This window comes from Manis pentadactyla, chromosome 3 (genome assembly GCF_030020395.1).
Source record: "Manis pentadactyla isolate mManPen7 chromosome 3, mManPen7.hap1, whole genome shotgun sequence".
In the NCBI taxonomy this organism is placed as follows: Eukaryota; Metazoa; Chordata; class Mammalia; order Pholidota; family Manidae; genus Manis; species Manis pentadactyla.
The window spans coordinates 199,395,535-199,413,333 of NC_080021.1; the positions used below are offsets into that span (position 1 = coordinate 199,395,535).

General features: G+C 38.6%; 1 protein-coding gene across 1 annotated transcript in view; it reads right to left on the bottom strand.

Annotated features, from left to right (window-relative positions):
• The window catches only part of SVEP1 (sushi, von Willebrand factor type A, EGF and pentraxin domain containing 1), a 157,588-nt gene that overhangs the window by 9,100 nt on the left and 130,689 nt on the right, over positions 1-17,799 (bottom strand). The window contains exons 38-44 of the mRNA XM_036903354.2: positions 14,396-17,187; positions 12,368-12,593; positions 11,142-11,297; positions 9,145-9,208; positions 5,876-6,049; positions 4,308-4,484; positions 1,087-1,257 (exon numbers count right to left, since the gene is read on the bottom strand). Coding sequence (XP_036759249.2) covers positions 1,087-1,257; positions 4,308-4,484; positions 5,876-6,049; positions 9,145-9,208; positions 11,142-11,297; positions 12,368-12,593; positions 14,396-17,187 — 3,760 coding nt within the window. The remainder of the gene's footprint in view (positions 1-1,086; positions 1,258-4,307; positions 4,485-5,875; positions 6,050-9,144; positions 9,209-11,141; positions 11,298-12,367; positions 12,594-14,395; positions 17,188-17,799) is intronic.

The following is a 17,799-nucleotide window of genomic DNA, read 5'->3' on the forward strand; positions in this document are numbered from 1 at the left end:
CCCTCATCTGACTTCTGACTTTAAGTGAAACCTGGGCTATTCCTGGAGGACATGACGTCCTCAATGGCCTTCTCTGACATCTTACGTGTTGGTGATCTCATTTGTCACTGTTGCTTGCAGACAACCTCCTTCCTACAACCCCTGTCTCTTTTGAGATCCATGCCATTCATTCAATGGGCTCCTCAACACTCCCTGCCCCCATAAGTCATGAAACACTGGCTTTTTTGCTCTAAATCCGAATCTGGCCATTGTCCATGTGGCCATATGAATAGCCCAACCAACAACTTGATTATTTTGTATTTCCTTGGCTACATCTGTCTTGTTCACTAGCATAGTTTCTGGCTTACAGTAAATATTTGTAGAATGAATGGTACAATCATTATGATTTGTAAAAAAAACCCCTCTATTTTATTAGAAAAGTGGAAGTTTTAAAGGTACATACTAGGATGTCTCATTATCTACCTATTTCGATTTTGTAGAACTGTAAGCACAGAACCTTTTTGTTTCCCAGGAAGATTTTATTGAGTGCACACGCAAGATTCATCTGTAAGTTTCTGAGTTCAATCCAGCAAGTGAAGAGGAAGCAACAGTCCAGTGAACATGGAGTGCTCGTCAACAGCTCCTAGATAACCAGGGGGACTATGGGAGTCCCCCCAGGCTCTGCTTCCCTGGGGCCACCAGTACCTATTGTCTCATACTCTGCCCAGGCTCAGGGGTCTGCTGAGGATGGGTGAGTGTACCTAGAAACTGTGCTGAAACACCTGAGTGTCTAGGAGATGTCCTCCTGGCCCAGACCTGACAACAGCTCCCTGCAGCAGCCAGAGAACATTGCTGAGATCCGGAGAGAAGACTTGCCTGGGAAGCCATGTTTGACTCTGGAAGAAGCCATGAGCTGGGCCAGAGTTCAGTGTGTAAGCTTTTAAAATTCAAACCCATAAAGTTAAAGAAAATGTCACAGATGTCAAGAGAAAATTTAAAGCCATGGAAAAAGAAAACAGCATGCTTATTAGCTGTTGGCCGTATCACACTTCCATATACATTTCCCTAGAGCTTCACTAAGAAATAACCATTCAAGTATTTCCTTACCTCTGCAAATAGGAGGTGATGTCCAGGTTCCATTCTCTAGACAAACACTCCTTAGGGAACCCTCCAACATGTACCCACTGTAACACGAGTAGGTGATCATGTCCCCGTACTGATAATGTACGCCTCGAGCAATCGCATTTTCTACGTGAGTTGGTGGACCACAGGAGATTTCTACAGGAAAACAAAACAGTGAAGCCTGTGCCACTAACTGAGCAGGGGATGAGAGAGAATGCAGTGTCATCTCTAAGACGGAATTAATTTAAAGAGCAAAGATAAAATGCATAAAGGTAACCTTTTCACCTATACCGTTTCTAAAAGATACTAGGAACTAAAAGCATAATCTGCTGTGGTCTAGAAAAATTAGACATGCAACATCAAAGGTTTTGTCTTTTCATTTAAATGTTGAAGCTGTGCTATTTTATATTCAAGGCGAGAAGTCTACAGAAAACAAAGAATGAGCCCTTGTACCTGCCAAAAAGGCTGCTCCAGAGAATTTAATGCTTATCAAATCAGAAGAGGAGAAGCATGGGGATTATTTGTAGTGTACCATTTTGGAGGAGAGATCACTAATTGCAGTACTCCATATTCCATCAAGGCTGTTTATTAGTGCCTAGAACAGTGCCTGGCATGCAATTGACTCTCAATACACATTTGAAAAATGATTAAATAAATGAATATTGTCTCTAGTCTATAGAAACTCAATTTACACGGCTTGAGGAGGTTTATGACATTCAACGTCTCACATCAGTTTCCTTCTTCTCAAGGCTGTAAAGCAGTGACTTTGTTTCTTTTCAAGGCTGTAAAGCAGTGCAATGTGTGGGATTGAATGAAAATCCTCTTTTAAAAGCAACATGTACTATATATTTAAATAAAAAAATTTATAACTAATTTTGCCTTGAGAATTTTACAAGAAGCCTGGAGATAACGAGTTATTCTGGCGTAGCTCGCATGACAAGGACTGGATTGGAGTCAGGACTCTAATTAGTATCCAGTTTGTGTAAGTCTAACTTTTGAATGACTCTTCATGAACTGGCCTCTAAAAGGTCACTTTGTGGTTGTAATACTATTAAAAACCTGTCAGAGGGATGATCAATTTGTATGATCATTCTAAATTTTCTTTTCCTTCTGAGGTGATTAAAAACATTAAGTTGCCAGTCAGATATCAAATATGTATTAATGCCTACGTGTGTGTCTGGAACTGGAGAGAAATACAAGAGAAGACCCTTTCCCCTTGTTCAGACAACTTGGGGAAAGACAAAGAAATACTGCAGTACAATTTAAAAAGAGTTGCATTAGAGACCTGGATACTGTGCTATAGAAAAACTGAGGTGAATGCAACTAATGATGCTTAGGATTGTCAGGGACAAATTGCAGTGAAAGTGGCATTTCAATGAGGCTAGAAAGCTTGAGTGGATCAGAGGGAAAGAACTCCCAGTTTTGGGCAGCAGCATGTAGACAGATTATGGTTCACTGATGGTTGGTTTATAAAAGAGGTTATCAAAGCATGGTTTTCAGACCACCTATATGGGGAATCACCTTGAATTCTTATTAAAATTATAAATTTCTGGGGTTTCTAGCTTATGCATCTGCTCTTACTCTCCCTGGTGATTCTCATATATGGTATATTTAATCACTGATTTGTCGGGATAAATAGCAGGATGAGGTTGAAAAGAATGAGGAAAGTCTCTGCTCGGATCCTCAGGAAGGAGACTTTGTTCTAAATCAAAGACTTCCTGTCTAAATAGAAAATGCAAGGAGGATTTGAGGATAACAACAATAGCAAACTTGTCTGAGTCTCTCCACGGCAACCCCCGATCCTTTCAAGAATATCTAGGGGTAATTAAGCATGCACTGCAGGAAGAGTTGTAGGGAGTGCATGTCTCTCCTTGGGCTTTCTTCCAGAGCCCTGAGTGGAAAGTCTCAGGGAGCCAAGACCAGTGTGAGGATATCTGGGCAGAATCAGGCCACTGGGCCTGCTTTCATTCAGGCTGACGGCTCTAAACTAGAGGGTCAAAGCTCATACATGCTCAATTCCACCTGGAGTAGATTTCATAAGGATTTGGGACCCAAATCCCAGCTAGAAGTATAGTACAGACTTTCCTGGAGTAAAATCAAAATTCTCATGCTGCAGTTGGCTGCTCGTTGAAAATTCAGGGACTTGGGCTATTGATGAACCTCTTCCTAACAGGAAATATTGCTAATACTCAATTCATTTATTCTCCAAAACAAACCTATAGGATAGGTAGGACTGGTGCTATTAACACACGAGGGACCTAAGGTTCAGAGAGGTTACAGCACTAGTATGAGTTTAGAGTTAGAAAGTTTTGAGGATAGAATTCAGAATCCCCATGGCCTTCATATGCATGTTTCTTACCTTATTCATTGGACTGCAAGTGTTAAGAAGATGGTGGGCATTGTGGGCATAGTATTTTATACTATGTAGCCCAGTGCTTGTATCTGGTTAGACATTATTCATTAACAAATGAATATTTGTTAACTGATTGCTGTAGAAGAAGTAGCTTGGACTATAAGGACACCTGGAGGGCAGGATATTGTGCGGGCAAGATGTTGCAAGTGTAATGTGGAGATGTCGAATTATCCTAAGGTTGCAGATGCTGTCAGATTGTGTGTTATGCATCAACATGGTGCTGGCTCAGAGGTTCTCAACCTGTGGTCACAGGACCAGCAGTATTGCCATCAGCAACACAGGGAACTTGATAGAAGTGCAAATTCTCAGGCCTCAGCCCAGATCTACTGAATCAAACTCCAGAGAGAGGCCCAACAATCTGTTTGTAACAAGTCCTCCAGGTGGTTTTGATGCAGGCTCCAATTTGAGAATCACCGTGGAATAACTTTCTGCTTGGCAAAGCATCCACAGTCTATTAGAAGATAGTTTAGGGACTCTGGCAGCGTGGAGAAAATTATGTATTTTAGCTTTAACATCTTGGTTGTTCTTAGAAGAACATATTTTGAAAATTTGTTCAGTGAATCCTGGTCAGGTAGGGTTTCACCTAGTTTTGGAAAGTTTTTTTCTCTTATGTTTGGGAGTCAAAGATCCTTTTTTATTTAATTTTTTAAAATTATCAACATGGCAGCTGATAACTATGACAAGACAGTTATCTAAATATCTGCATTTAAGTTACTTGATTGAAAATAATCTCACAAAAATGAGAAGACATTCTGCACTAATGAAATGAACTGGATTCTACTTGCTGACTTACTTTCACACTTGGCGCCTGTCTGTGTCCACGTCTCGTCGGCACTGCAGGTAATGATGCCTGGGCCCCGGAGCAGGAAGCCTTCCCTGCACTTGATAGACACGTTCTGATCAACATAAAACTCCTTTTCAGAAAGCAGACCATTCTCTGGGATCACAAAAGGGACAGGACATGGATTTGCTGTTAAAAAAGAAAAGAAAAGACTTCTTGATGTTTTCCCTGTTTTCTTAATTCATTTCTAATGAAGGCAGAGTGTGAACCTTGTAGGAGCTGAGTTCTCAGTGACAATAACATAAAATAGCTTAAAAATATGGAGCCTCACACAAAAAAAAAAAAAAAAAAAAAAAAAGGGACAGACTTCCAATGGTAAAATAAATTAGTAACTGGGATGTAATGTATAGCATAAGGAATATAGTCAAGATATTGTAACAGCTTGGTAGGGTGATAGCTGGAACCTAGAATTATGTATATAAATGTTCTACCACTGTGTTGTACACTTGAAACTCATGTAATGTAATACTGTATGTCAACTACCCTTCAATAAAAAATAATTATTAAAAAAAAAAAAAAAATATGGAGCCTCAAACATTAAATACAAACTGTTTTTCTCCCACATGAAATTATGTGTAAGGATAAAATCAGATCAGATTTGAAAACACCAAGTTGTTCAACTCCTATCACATGGTCCTAAAATTTAAAGATGGCATATTAAATAGTTATCTGAAAATATGGCCCAGTAGTGGGGAAACAAAAGTATGCTAGAAATCAAGGGGTGTGTCAAACATTCCCTTAATATTTGAAGAATATTATTGTGAATGCTTCTTTCACTTTACTTTTCTTTTACTGAACATCCTTCAGAAGGACCCTGAGAATTATCAGCCATTTCTGAGCTGAATATAACTTCAGAGTCACACTTCTATAAACAGGATATTGGAACTTAAAACAGGAAATGGCGATAGCGCAAGGACTTTTAGTGCAGGGTGTGACACACATATCAAAACATATTTCAAGCCATTTCAGTTTTTCCAGTTTTCAATGGGCTCTTAACAAGTTTTTGTGAGTGGCATAGCATCAGCTGAATCCTAGAGTGTCAGTTACTGTCTGATAACACTTAACGCGATAACCAGAGCTCGCTCAGTGTAGGCTTTGCCTGTGAATACTGTTTTCATTCCAGTGATTATAACCAATTATCTTCATTGACCATATTTATACATCTTATTACATTAATATTGCATATGAAATATATTTTCTTTCTTCACCCCTTTCACATCCCCAAATTCTTAATACAGTTGTGTCAAATTTTTTCACTGAGTTGTATTTTCTGTTAGTGTCTTTGACTTGTAATTTACCCAAGCACTCTGCTGAGAGCTGAAAGCTGATTAACGGACAGGATATTTTAGATAATACAAGTAGATTTTTAAAATACCCCATAGTATTTGGTTTGGATATGTACAGATTGCTTTCTCTGGGCCAGTCTCACTTATCAGTGGCATGTCCTCTATGTTTTTGGCGATTGGGAAGTGAGTATGAAACTGAATCTGATGAAAACCTCTCTTAAAGTCAACACACACGTTTGCAGAGGGGACGTGGGTGGCTCCAAGTTCCATTCTCAGCGCAGTATGCCTCAGATGCCCCTTCAAGGCTGTAGCCTCTGTTGCAGGAATACAGCACCTTGGGTCCAGCAATAGTGTTTTCAACATCAGCTTTCCCATTCAGAAACCCAAGTGGAGCTTCACACCTTGCCTCTAAAAAGAGAAATAAAGGTCTTATACTAAATGCTTGTCCCCATCCTCATTCTTCTGCTACAACTGCTAAAGGTATTCACTGCACAATGATACACACTGAAGGAGGGAAAACCCCCAGCATGGATAAATTTTGGATTAATACGTTCAGACAATTAAAGATTCATATTTTGCTCTCTCGAGTCTAGCTATCTTTATATATATTGCCACCATTTGTCGTTAATAAAGCTGAGGGCATGGATGAGCAGGTAGGTAAAGTAAAGGAATTCTTATTTGTTTAGCGGCTACTGCATCCAAGAATTTTCTACACATTATCAAATTTGTTTCTTACAACTAGGGTTGACTAGGTAGAGTACAGGATGTCCAGTTAAACTTGAATATCAGATAAACAATAGATAAATAAATATATGTAACTATTTTATAAAACTATTTTTAACTTAAAATTTACATTTAAATTTAACTGGGTGTCCTTTTTTTTTTTTGAGGGGGCTAAATCTAGCAATCTTTATTGAAACAGTTCTGAGATTATTTCTTTTCACTGTTGAAGGAAAGTGAGGCTTAGAGAGGAGGTTAAATAATTTGGTCAAGGTCATACTACTTGGAAGAAGAGATAAGATTAAATTGTTGGAAGGTAAAATATAATGGGAATGTGTAAAGAACAGAGAACCATGAGTGTGGGGGGGAAACTAGGATAAGGGACATTTTATATGGCTTCTAGGGATATACAGACTCCATAAATTGATGGGTATTTGGACTGTAGCTATAAAGAATGATTGTGCATCAGTTAGCAATGTTATTAATGTGCATGTGCAATGAGGAAAGCAGGATCATTCATTCTAGAATCCTAAAAAGTGAGTTGGAGTCTTCCTTTTGTGACATTTGTGAAGGTAGAGGAGGTGGTCTAGACCAGTGATTCTCAACTTTGGCCATGCATTAGAATTCCTGGGAAGTTTTTATGCCTAGGGCCCTATCCCAGACGAAGTCAATCAGAATCTTTGTGCTGTGGCCTAGCTTTTGGTATTTTCTCAAAAGCTTCTCAAATGATTCTAATGCTCACTCAGCATTGACAGCCACTGGATTAGATGCTGACTTCTTCCAGTCTGGCAGAAGTCCTGGGACCATGGATCGTAACTTTGGATGTATGCTGGAATCACCTGGGAGCTTTAAGATGTATTGATGTGGGGTTCCATCTCCAGAGATTCTGACTTAACCGATATAGCTGGGTGAGGAAGTGTTCAGAGTTCCCCCAGATATTCCAGTGTGCTGAAAGCTAAAATCTATAGGTTGAAGGCAGTGCTTCTGAAACTAATGTGCATAGGAATCATCTAGGGATCTTGTTAAAATGCAGATTTTGATTCAGTAGGATGGGGTGGGGCCTGGGAATCTGCATTATTAACAAGAGTCCATGTACTAATGATGCTGCCACTCTGTGGGCCACACTTTGAGAAGCACTGGTCTGGGGAATCCTACTGACTCGAACAGGCTCCCCTGGAAACTGGTATAGATACTAATATGCTTAATAATTTAGTAACTTAAATAAGGATCTTTCAAATGAAGTTGCTCAGTATGAGCCCTTTTCCCCCCCAGAAATATTTGAATTTTTTATATGTCTAGGAAAAAAGTATACAGTCAAATATATCAAAATATCAGTAGTTTGTATCCTTGAGTGGTGGGATTAACACAATTATTTTCTGTTTGCTTATTTGTGTTTTCCAATTTTCTGCAAAGAACTTGTATCACTTATTTAATAGTTTAGGCAAAAAAGAGAAAAAACCCAGAATAATATGGAACTTTTTATTACTGTCTTCCACTTCAGAGGTAGAAACTATACAAATCACTGTCCTTCTGGTTTGAATTAAACCTGCTGGACAAATGAAACAAGTCCCTTGCCAACACCACGGTGGTTTTCTATGTTAAGACATATCCATTTCCTTTTCATTCCACTCCTCCTCCCTCTGTACAGACATTCACACATTTTTTGATCATGAACAGTTGAGATAAAAAATGCTATCAGTCAAGCCCATGAGGTCTTTCTTTGACTTGAGATGCTACTCAATGTCTTTTAAAAACATTTTTCTGCTTAATATGTATGCAAGTTTTCAAGAATTAAAAACAGCCATATATTCTCCACTGAGTTTCAAGTGTATAATATGCCGTAAAAGACTTAAGATTCCAGTGTACATAAAATCAACTCATTCACCTACTCCAGAAGGCACCGTGAAACAACTGTGAACAAATATTCAAGTACTTCAAGCCCTGGTGCCGGCTCTGCCACTGACTTGATTTATGATATTGGGCAGATCACTCTATCTCTTCCGTCTCCATTTATCATTTGGCAAGATGCATAAATCGTGCTCATCTTATTTAGTCCAATCTATGTCGGCTGGATCATGTAAGAGGCTGTTTAGACTAGACGATCTAAAAGGCCAATTCTGGCTTGAAAATTTTATGACTCTCCCAGGATTAATAAGAGAAAAAAAAATGAAAGCTTGCCACTTTGATTGGTTTGTAACTATTGTTTCTAAATACAGGGCTTCTGGCAGAGGAATCACATGGACCATATGTTGGAAATAAAGTCATGTGAATTCACTCCCATCTTGCTAAAAAAACTTGGCTGTTCTCATAAAACGAGTTAATGCAAAATTCCACAAAAATGTGAAGATTCGTTTATTTGACAGATGTGCCAACATCACTTTAAAAGATGTCAATATTGGTTAGTGCTGTCACTGAAAAGCGACAGTACTAAGCCTTCTGATAGGTAGTTATTTGGCAAAAAAGAAAAAAGAAAAACCAAACAACCCACAGAAAGAATGCAAATCCATTTAATAGTTAATTAGTTCTTAAACAAAATGTTTGCCATTCCAGAGTCAGTCATCTTGTACTCTGTTCCAATTTAATCATTAATCTCTACCACAATTCATGACATTTTTATTGGTTTGGTGCCCTTGAACAAAAGCCCATTAAAAAGATTCTTATACATTTTATGGAGTTGATCAAAAATCTTTTTAAAAAATCACAAAACTGATTTATAAGGAACATGTGGCCACAGAGCATTCCTCAGTATCACTTTCAGGATTGCTTGGTGTCGTTTGACTTACTTTTGCATGTTGCTGCCTCTCCACTCCACTGTCTGTTCTCCTGACAGACACGGTCCCTGTTTCCCTGTGAATCGATGAAAAAAGATCATTGACAAGATCTACAATGAAAAAGTAATAAGGGAATGCAAAGTAATCTTAGTTATGTACTTGACTCTCTCAATGGAATGCTAAATAAATTCATTACATAAATATAGTTTAATAAGTAGGTTTAGACTTTCAGAAATGTTTTCATCAACTTACTTCAAAATTCATACCCTGGCTGATTAGTGTAATTAAGGTACAGACTTTATTTCACTTTCCAGTTAAATGACAACTAATTATCAACAATAGCAAAGACTGATGAAACGTGTTTGAAATGTCAGAGAGGTATATTTGCTCAGTATGTTTAAAAAATGGAATGAATTGAATATATCCATTATTGTAAGAGTCACAAATCCTGAGATTTAAATTCTTTCATTTATTGACAGGAATACTTCTATAAAAGGAAACTTTCCTTCATCTACTATTTGGTTATTAGTCATCCAGTCAGCACTGAAAAGACAATTTTCCCCCTTTTATTGTCTGTTTTCAAAATAACGAGTTTGTTCATGAGCATCCTCTAATGGGTGCCAAATAATTTTATTTTAGCATCATTATGAGTCTAGAGTCATTCATGATATTTTTGATGTGTTTCAGTCAATTGAAGTTATTGCCTTTCCTGATGTTAAAATGGTCTGATCTTGGCCTGTGGGAGCCTCATTCAGTTGGCCTCAGAGTCTTTTTAACATAGTTAACATAGGTTGCAGGTTCACTGCTATCTCATACAACAAACTTTTTTAGGCTAATCTTTTTCACATTTCATTTCCCCAAACTGGAATGGTGATTTCTGCAAGCAACTAGATATTAATATTTAAAAAAGGTTTCTCAGGCGATTCTAACATGTAGCTCAGAGCGAGAACAACTGCTGTAGTACCTCTCTCGATTTTGTAGTTAATACTGGAATATGTCCAAAAATTTTAAAGGTAAATTATCTACCTCCTCAAATTTAATGACCCATTAGTTTGCTACATATTTGTTTACATTTTACACCACTTTTCTTTTTAACAAATTGCAAAATTAGTTCTCTCACAACAGAAAAAATGTCCAGTTGCAATCAACCATTATGTTTAAATCATTTCAGGACATAAAACAAGATCTGTATAAGCCTAGTTCTGGCTTTCAAGGACCTACCACAACAAGTTTCTTATTGCATGGTCAGAAAATAATGGAACATACTATATAAATTTAACAAACCACAGGCAATAAACACTTCTGCAAAATTTACATTTAAATACCACTACAACAATACAAACAGGAAAGAAGTTTCCTGAGAAGCCAGATGACATTAGGCAATATAAAACAGTCCTCTTAAAAATTCCAAGTTGGACGATAAGATCATGCTTTTAACAAAACTGACTGCCGCCTTCCTACCAAAGTAATAGGGAGATTTAGGTGCTGCTAATGAGGTTTTAGTATTACAAACCAAGAGTAGTAGTCTTGGTTTTGGTTAGAATGAGGGATTTTTCAGGCCACACCTGCCATGTGGAACCTGGCATCTCAATCAAGAATTTGGCAAGCTATTTGAGCCCATTGCTTGAGGGGAGTCCAGCTTTGCATTCCTAAATCCTTATGGCCACTTCCCATGATAACAGATGGACTGCCCCGTTGCACACTATGATTGACAGGAGGCCGAAACACAGACCCAAGAGCCAACTATGTAACAGCATCAGTCTGGGGCTTAGTATACCAACTTCCTCTTCCTTTTAATGGCTTTGATTTTTTAAATTTGAGACTTATTTTGTCTCTTAAAATTGTAAGACACTTTAAGTATTTTTTGGAAAGTGCTAGGATTATAAGGTAACAAAGCATAACAAAATCTTTTAGGGTGAAAACAGTGAAACAAATTGATGCTAATACAAAAAATTCCTAAATTTATTGGAAAAACAAATTAATTCTAGTTAAACAATTTGTTCACTTACCTCTAATTCATAGCCAGGTTCACACTGATAAATGATTGTGCTTTCAAAGCTGTATTTACTGCCGAACACAAATCCATGTTCTGGACTTTCAGGTTTCCCACAAGAAACTGGACTGCAGGATTCATCAGAAAATGGTGGCTCCCATGTGCCGTCCAGCTAAATAAGAAATAATGAATTACAGTTACACTTAGGGGTCAGTACGTATGAATGAAGAAGCTTGCAGATACTGGTTGTATAGCAGAATAATTCCCAAAATGACAGTAAAAAGGAGCTAAAATTTGGTCCTACTTCTGATACTATCTGTGGCCTTAAAAAACACATTAATTATTAGATAGCCTTAACATATTACAAATATTTTGGGCATTTCTTACCCATATAAAACAAGCATTTTCCTCCTAATATAATCCATTAAAGAATCAAGAACATCAAGTAGTTTGTTTTCATTATGATGCATGACAACTGAATGGTTGATACAAATATTCCATGACTTGTACCAATCCACTCTTCTATTTCACATAATTGTACATTTAAATCTAAGGTTTATGACAAAAGGCAATTTTGAGGCATAGGACCCAAGATTTAAGAAAGATGGGTTCCTTTTCTCCATTCCAACATGAATACTGGGAAACATTCTATCATATATTTTGGGGTGGGTCACATAATTTAAAAATATATATGTACCTGTATTTATATATACACGTTTGCTTTATTTCTCCACATCATGATTAGAGTTACTAATTTTCTGCTTTCTATTTGGGTAAAGTGAGGCATACACAGATGTCTTCCTTGAAGATTGTTAGTCCCTTGCTAATATTTTTCTGTTTCCTTTGAGGAAATAGTGTCTCAGTTGGGCAACAGTCTAAAATAGGACTTGAGGCTCCTTTGAGCATCTGTGTAGACCAATGACTTCTGGTTAATTTGTCATGAATATCTTGTTACAGATATTTTAAAATTATAACTTTGGTGCTTTTTACCTACCCTTGGCATTTTCTTAGTTTAGAAGTGGGGATATTGGGAAGAAAGATAATCTTCTTATATTTCTACCAGAAAACTTCTCAAATTCTTCGACATGATTAGAAACTTGAGGCATTTTTTCTTTTCAGCACAGCACACTACTGCTTGTGTGGACAAACACACACATATATAACATACACACATACATATATATATATAATATACATAAATGAGATATACTCACATGTTCTAATTAAGATAGACGATCTTACCTGACATGTGGATATGTTAACCCCCTCATACATATATCCTTCTGCACATGACACAGAAATTTGCTTATTCACACTGAAATCATCCCCATGAACAAGTATATGTGTCCTGTTTGCTGGCAGAGGACATTTTTTAGGACTGCAGGAGATTCTCTCAGGGAACCAACGCCCGTCTTCCTGACAGATGAATGTATCTATCGCTGTGTCCATCATATAACCTTTCAGACATCTGCAATGGAAAAGCAAAAATAAGTGCCTTCAATAGAGCATAATATAGTTGGTGACTTATTCCTGGATTTAAGAAGCTGTATGAAGCCAAGTGGGCATTTTGTGTGCTTTATTAAACTGATTCAAATGTGTGTGGCATTGCCAAAAACAACAACATAACAACGACAATCAGATCAATCCTGAGTTGTTCACATTAAGGATTAGCCAAGTCTAAAATTGCTTTAAGTGTTGATGTTATTCACGTCCACTGCGGATAATACAATAAATTCATTTTTATTTTGAAAAGAGCTAACAGTTCAAGAAATTCAAAAGTCCAAAACAGACTCTGATAGTAGTAAGAATATAACATAATTAATATGTATTGAATGTTTAGTTTGTGCCAAGCACTATTCTAAGTCCCTTTTAAAGGGTATTTCTTTTAATTCTGATAAATAGATATTATCATGTAACAGTAGTATTGGTGTTCAAATTCAAGTCAACCTAGCTCTAAAACCCTCCACGGTTTTTAAAATTTGTATTTATTTGTTCAGTAAATGTTTACATAGCACTTATTAAATCCCAGTCACTGTTCAGAATGCTTTACAAATATTCATTCAATTTTTGTGTCTTATGAGTAGGAATGATTATTATTTTTATTCCCATTTTTCAGATGATGAAACTGACCCCAGAGAGATTAACTTCAATATTTATTAGGTGATAATATTTTTTAAATTTCACAAATTACCAGGCTGGGTAGGAGTCACAGGCTTTGTGAACTTGGAATGATCTGTTTATTACTAAGTGAGGATATGAAAGAAAATCAACACACAACAAGAAATAACAAGGGGGTCTGGAGAATCTGGTGATACTGTGATTTCCCAAGATATCTGACATACCAACATCTGAACACAAAACTGAAGATGTATTTCAGAAGCAAGGAATCATTTTTGGTTTTCTCCTCGGGTGGCGATCCACCACTCTTCAGCTTTCTTATCACTGAGGAGTCCTTTGAGTCTACTTCTTACCACAGTTAAGAGAAAATGAAGGCAGGGCTACTACGTCCACAACAGACAAGATGAAGGAGAGTTGTTGAATTATTATTAAAATCTAAGAAGTCGACATACGAAGATAATCTATAATTCCTTCAGAGATGTGAATAAAATCTAAAATTGATTTAGAGGGTTGAGATATTTTTGAACATTCTGAGTATTTCTTCCAATAAAAATCTAATTTTAAAATTCATTCCATATTTTCTTATGTCTTTTAATAATACATTTTAGACAGGGAGTTTTTCAGCAGAAGTCACTACTGTGCACTCTTTGGTTAGTTTGTTCAGACAGCATAGGTTGGAAGTCCCCTTAAGAATGTCTCCTTATTTGTACTGATCAATGAAAGTATGTCTTTTTTGACCAGAATTCTTCAGCTTTTGCCTTATTTACATAAAATATACATATCTATGAATATAATGATAAATGGTATCACAAATTTATCAGCATGATTTAAATTTAAAAATTTTAAAAAGGGTCTTGTGATCTAAGAGCTATTAAAGCTACCTAGAGGATCATGCTGTTTCATGAAACTCAACGGAGTATGACATCACGGTAATTATACTGGGAAGTTCAACCTGAAAATGTAGAAATTCATTTTTACAGCCAATGGATTTCTACATAGTTATGGGTAAAATAAAGCCAAGTGTTAAAAGCTTCTGTTTTTGGAGAGCAGTCCAGTGATGGTATTTTCTTCCCAATTAGCTAAATTTGTGACCTATCACTTCATTTTCTAACCCCCTGCCGCACTCTGTGGAGACTAGAGCCATCATCTTACCTGAGTTTCACTTTACTTCCATAGGTGTGTGACTCTCCAGTTGCCACTGCATTGGCGACAGATGGTGGGGGTCCACAGGACAGGGGCTCGCAGGCTGGATAAGGCTGGCTCCATGTCCCTTTCTCCGTACAAATTAGATCTGAACTGCCTTGTATAATATACCCAGATCTGCAGTTGTAAGTTATCACATTTTCCTCCAGAGAGCCGCTCTCATTGATGAATGCGTTCAGTATCACGGGGAGAGAACCACAGGAAGGGTGTTCGCAGTGTGGGAAGCCAGAGCTCCACTGGCCATTGGCTTCACAGGTGATTTCAGAAAGTCCCAGGAGCTTGAAGCCTTTGAAGCACCGGAACTGGGCTGCTTTTCCACACCCAATCTCTGTCCCATTGACAGCTCCGTTTTGAATTACTGGTGTGGAACACCTGCAAGGCAGGCAGGAAGGTGGGCTGCCGCTCCAGAAGCCACTGGAGAGGCACCTTCTTGATGGACTGCCATGGAGCTGATAACCGGGAAAGCACTGATACTGTATATGTCCCCCATGATAAAAGGAAAAGCCATTAGGGAAGCCCTGGGGAAGATCTTCAGGAGGACCACAGGTGACTGGTTTACAGAAAGGAACCTCTGCATCCCAGTTACCATCTGACTGACAGGTGAGTTTTGGTGCACCATGCAACAGGTAGCCCTCCTGACAGTGGATCACCACTTCCTTCCCAAAGCCATAGTCCAGGCCATCAATCACCCCATTTGCCACCTGTGGTGGGGTGGCACATTTGACAGGCACACAGATGGGAGTGGTTCCACTCCAACTTCCATCTGCAAGACAAACACGACTCCTGGCTCCCTCCGGTAAGAACCCTACGTTGCAAGTGTATTGAACCTCTTTTTGGAATGTATATTCATCTCCTTTCACCTGGCTGTTGGCTGAGACTGGAGGTGAACCACAGTCCACAGGAATGCAAACTGGCTCATTCCCATCCCAGAGTTTATTTTCCTGGCATGTTCTCCTCTCAGCGCCTTTCAACACATACCCAGGATCACACTCATAGTACAACACACTCAGGTATGTGTAGTTGCTTCCTTTGATGGAGCCATTTATAACTGGATTGGGTTTTTTGCATGAAATGGCCTCACAGCCTGGGGAGACACCACTCCATTCTCTATTCTGTAGACAAAGTCTCATGTCGGAGCCCACCAGCACGTGTCCAGGTTTGCAGTTGTACTGTATAGCACTGCCCACGGTGGTCTCTGTAAAATGCAAAAAACCATTTTCAGGAGCAAGGGGCAAGCGACATTCAACTGAAATGCAGGATGGTGCACTGCCATTCCAAGTTCCATCTTCCTGGCAGATCAGCATAGGGTTCCCCAAAAGTTCATATCCTGGATTACAACTGTATGAAATCATGGTGCCGTACAGAAAGTTTCCTGCGTGCGGAGCAGGAGATCCCTTTGTGTCCCCCCAGGTTTGCGTCACTGCTCCTGGATGATGAGGAGGGTGAGGAATCCGATATGGAACTTCCATCATGTCTTCTTCTTGGTCAAAATATCCCTGAGTACCTTTGACCTTAGTACAGTCTCCAAAATCAATGTGAGGAGGAAGACCACAGTCAATGGGCACGCATGTTGGGGTGGAGCTGGACCACCCTAACTCTTCACAGGTCTGCATGGCATGACCAGCTACCTGGAACCCAGGGAAGCAGCTGTAGATGATCATGGCACCATAGCTGTGATCCGCGCCTTCTACAAAGCCATTTTCAATGGGCTGTGGGGGGTTACAGTGGATGGCACTGCAAGATGGGACATCTACATCCCAGTCACCTGTCTCCAAACAAGTCAATGCTTTGGGACCCTCAAGCCTGAAGCCTCGGTCACAAGAATAAGTAATGGTTTGACCATAGTGTAGGTTTGTGTAAGAGGATTTGCCATTCCAAATCTCCTTGGGCTTTGGGCACTCAATGGGTTTACATGTTGGTTTTCCTCCAAGCCAGTGACCATTTTCTCCACAAAGGGTGGTGGTATTTCCCACCAACTCAAAGCCTGGCTTGCAGGTATAGAGAGCTGTGCTGAGATAGGCAAGACCTTGCACATCGATGATGCCATTGAGGATTTCCTCAGGTTGGGGGCATTCTACTGGAACACATTCTGGCAGTGGAGAGCTCCATGTACCATCAGCTTGGCAGAAGGTGGTAGGATCTCCTCTTAGGAAAAAGCCATCCACACAGGAATACTTGACAGTACTCCCAAAATGAAGAGCAGAAGAAGGTGCAGGGACACCAAAGGAAATTAGGGGAGGTGGGGTGCAAAGAACCATCTTACAAACAGGAAAAGAGTCATTCCATTGCTGGGATGGTAAGCATTTCAGGACAGAGGGGCCCTGTAGGACATGCCCCTCTTTACAGGAAAATGTTACCACTCCCACCTCAGTAGTTAACTCCTTCAATACGAGCTGATTTTCCAAGAGGGGTGGCTCTGGGCACTTGGCAGGCACACACTTTTGGTTTGGCTTTTTATTCCACTTGCCAGATTTCTGGCATGTCCAGGAGTTATCACCAATAAGCTCATAACCCTCATTACAGAAAAACTGAACCTTGGACCCTACTTCAAAATTTTCTCCTTTCATGTAGCCATTCAGGAGCGGAGGAGGTTTTCCACAGTTGAGAGGGATGCACGACAGAGGGGATTCACTGTGCCAGTGGCGATTGGCTTGGCAGACAAATACAGGGCTTCCAACTGTCTTGTAGCCTGGGTTACACTGGTATCTCACTTCACTCTCAAAGATCCTGCCAGTTGTATGCTGGATAATAGGGAGAAAACAATTAGCACAATTTGTATAACAGATGATATAATTAACTATATACATTGAAGAGTTAAAAAGAACATTAAAATGAATCAATGAAGGCATAAGGAAATAAGGATTTATGTTTTTTTTCTAATAGGTCTCCTCTATTATTTGTTTAGTTAAGTGAAAAGGAGAGTAGACAGTCAAATTAGGTAAGCCCTATTGCACAAATGCTTTCTATGGTGTTGACCCATAATCAATAAATCAATAATCTAAATTGATGGATGAAATGATGGGGCAATACCAAAAATTATAAACTACTCGGCAAGTTCAAAAAATCTTGGGAACCAAAACAATGTTATAGTTTATTTTTTTAAATCACAGGAATGGAAACATATACACACAAATATACATTTATTTGTTAATATTGTTAGATAATTAAAAAAAGCAAACAAAATATTTTTCATGGACATGGTCTTAGGAGTACTGTCAGCATTTTGTGTTCATTCTTAACATATTTTTTTTTAATTTCCACTATAAGGATAGGAAATAAAAGCAATATTTTATCTTTTGAACAAAATGTCATATTTATGATTTTAGCAAATAAATAAGTATATAATATAATAA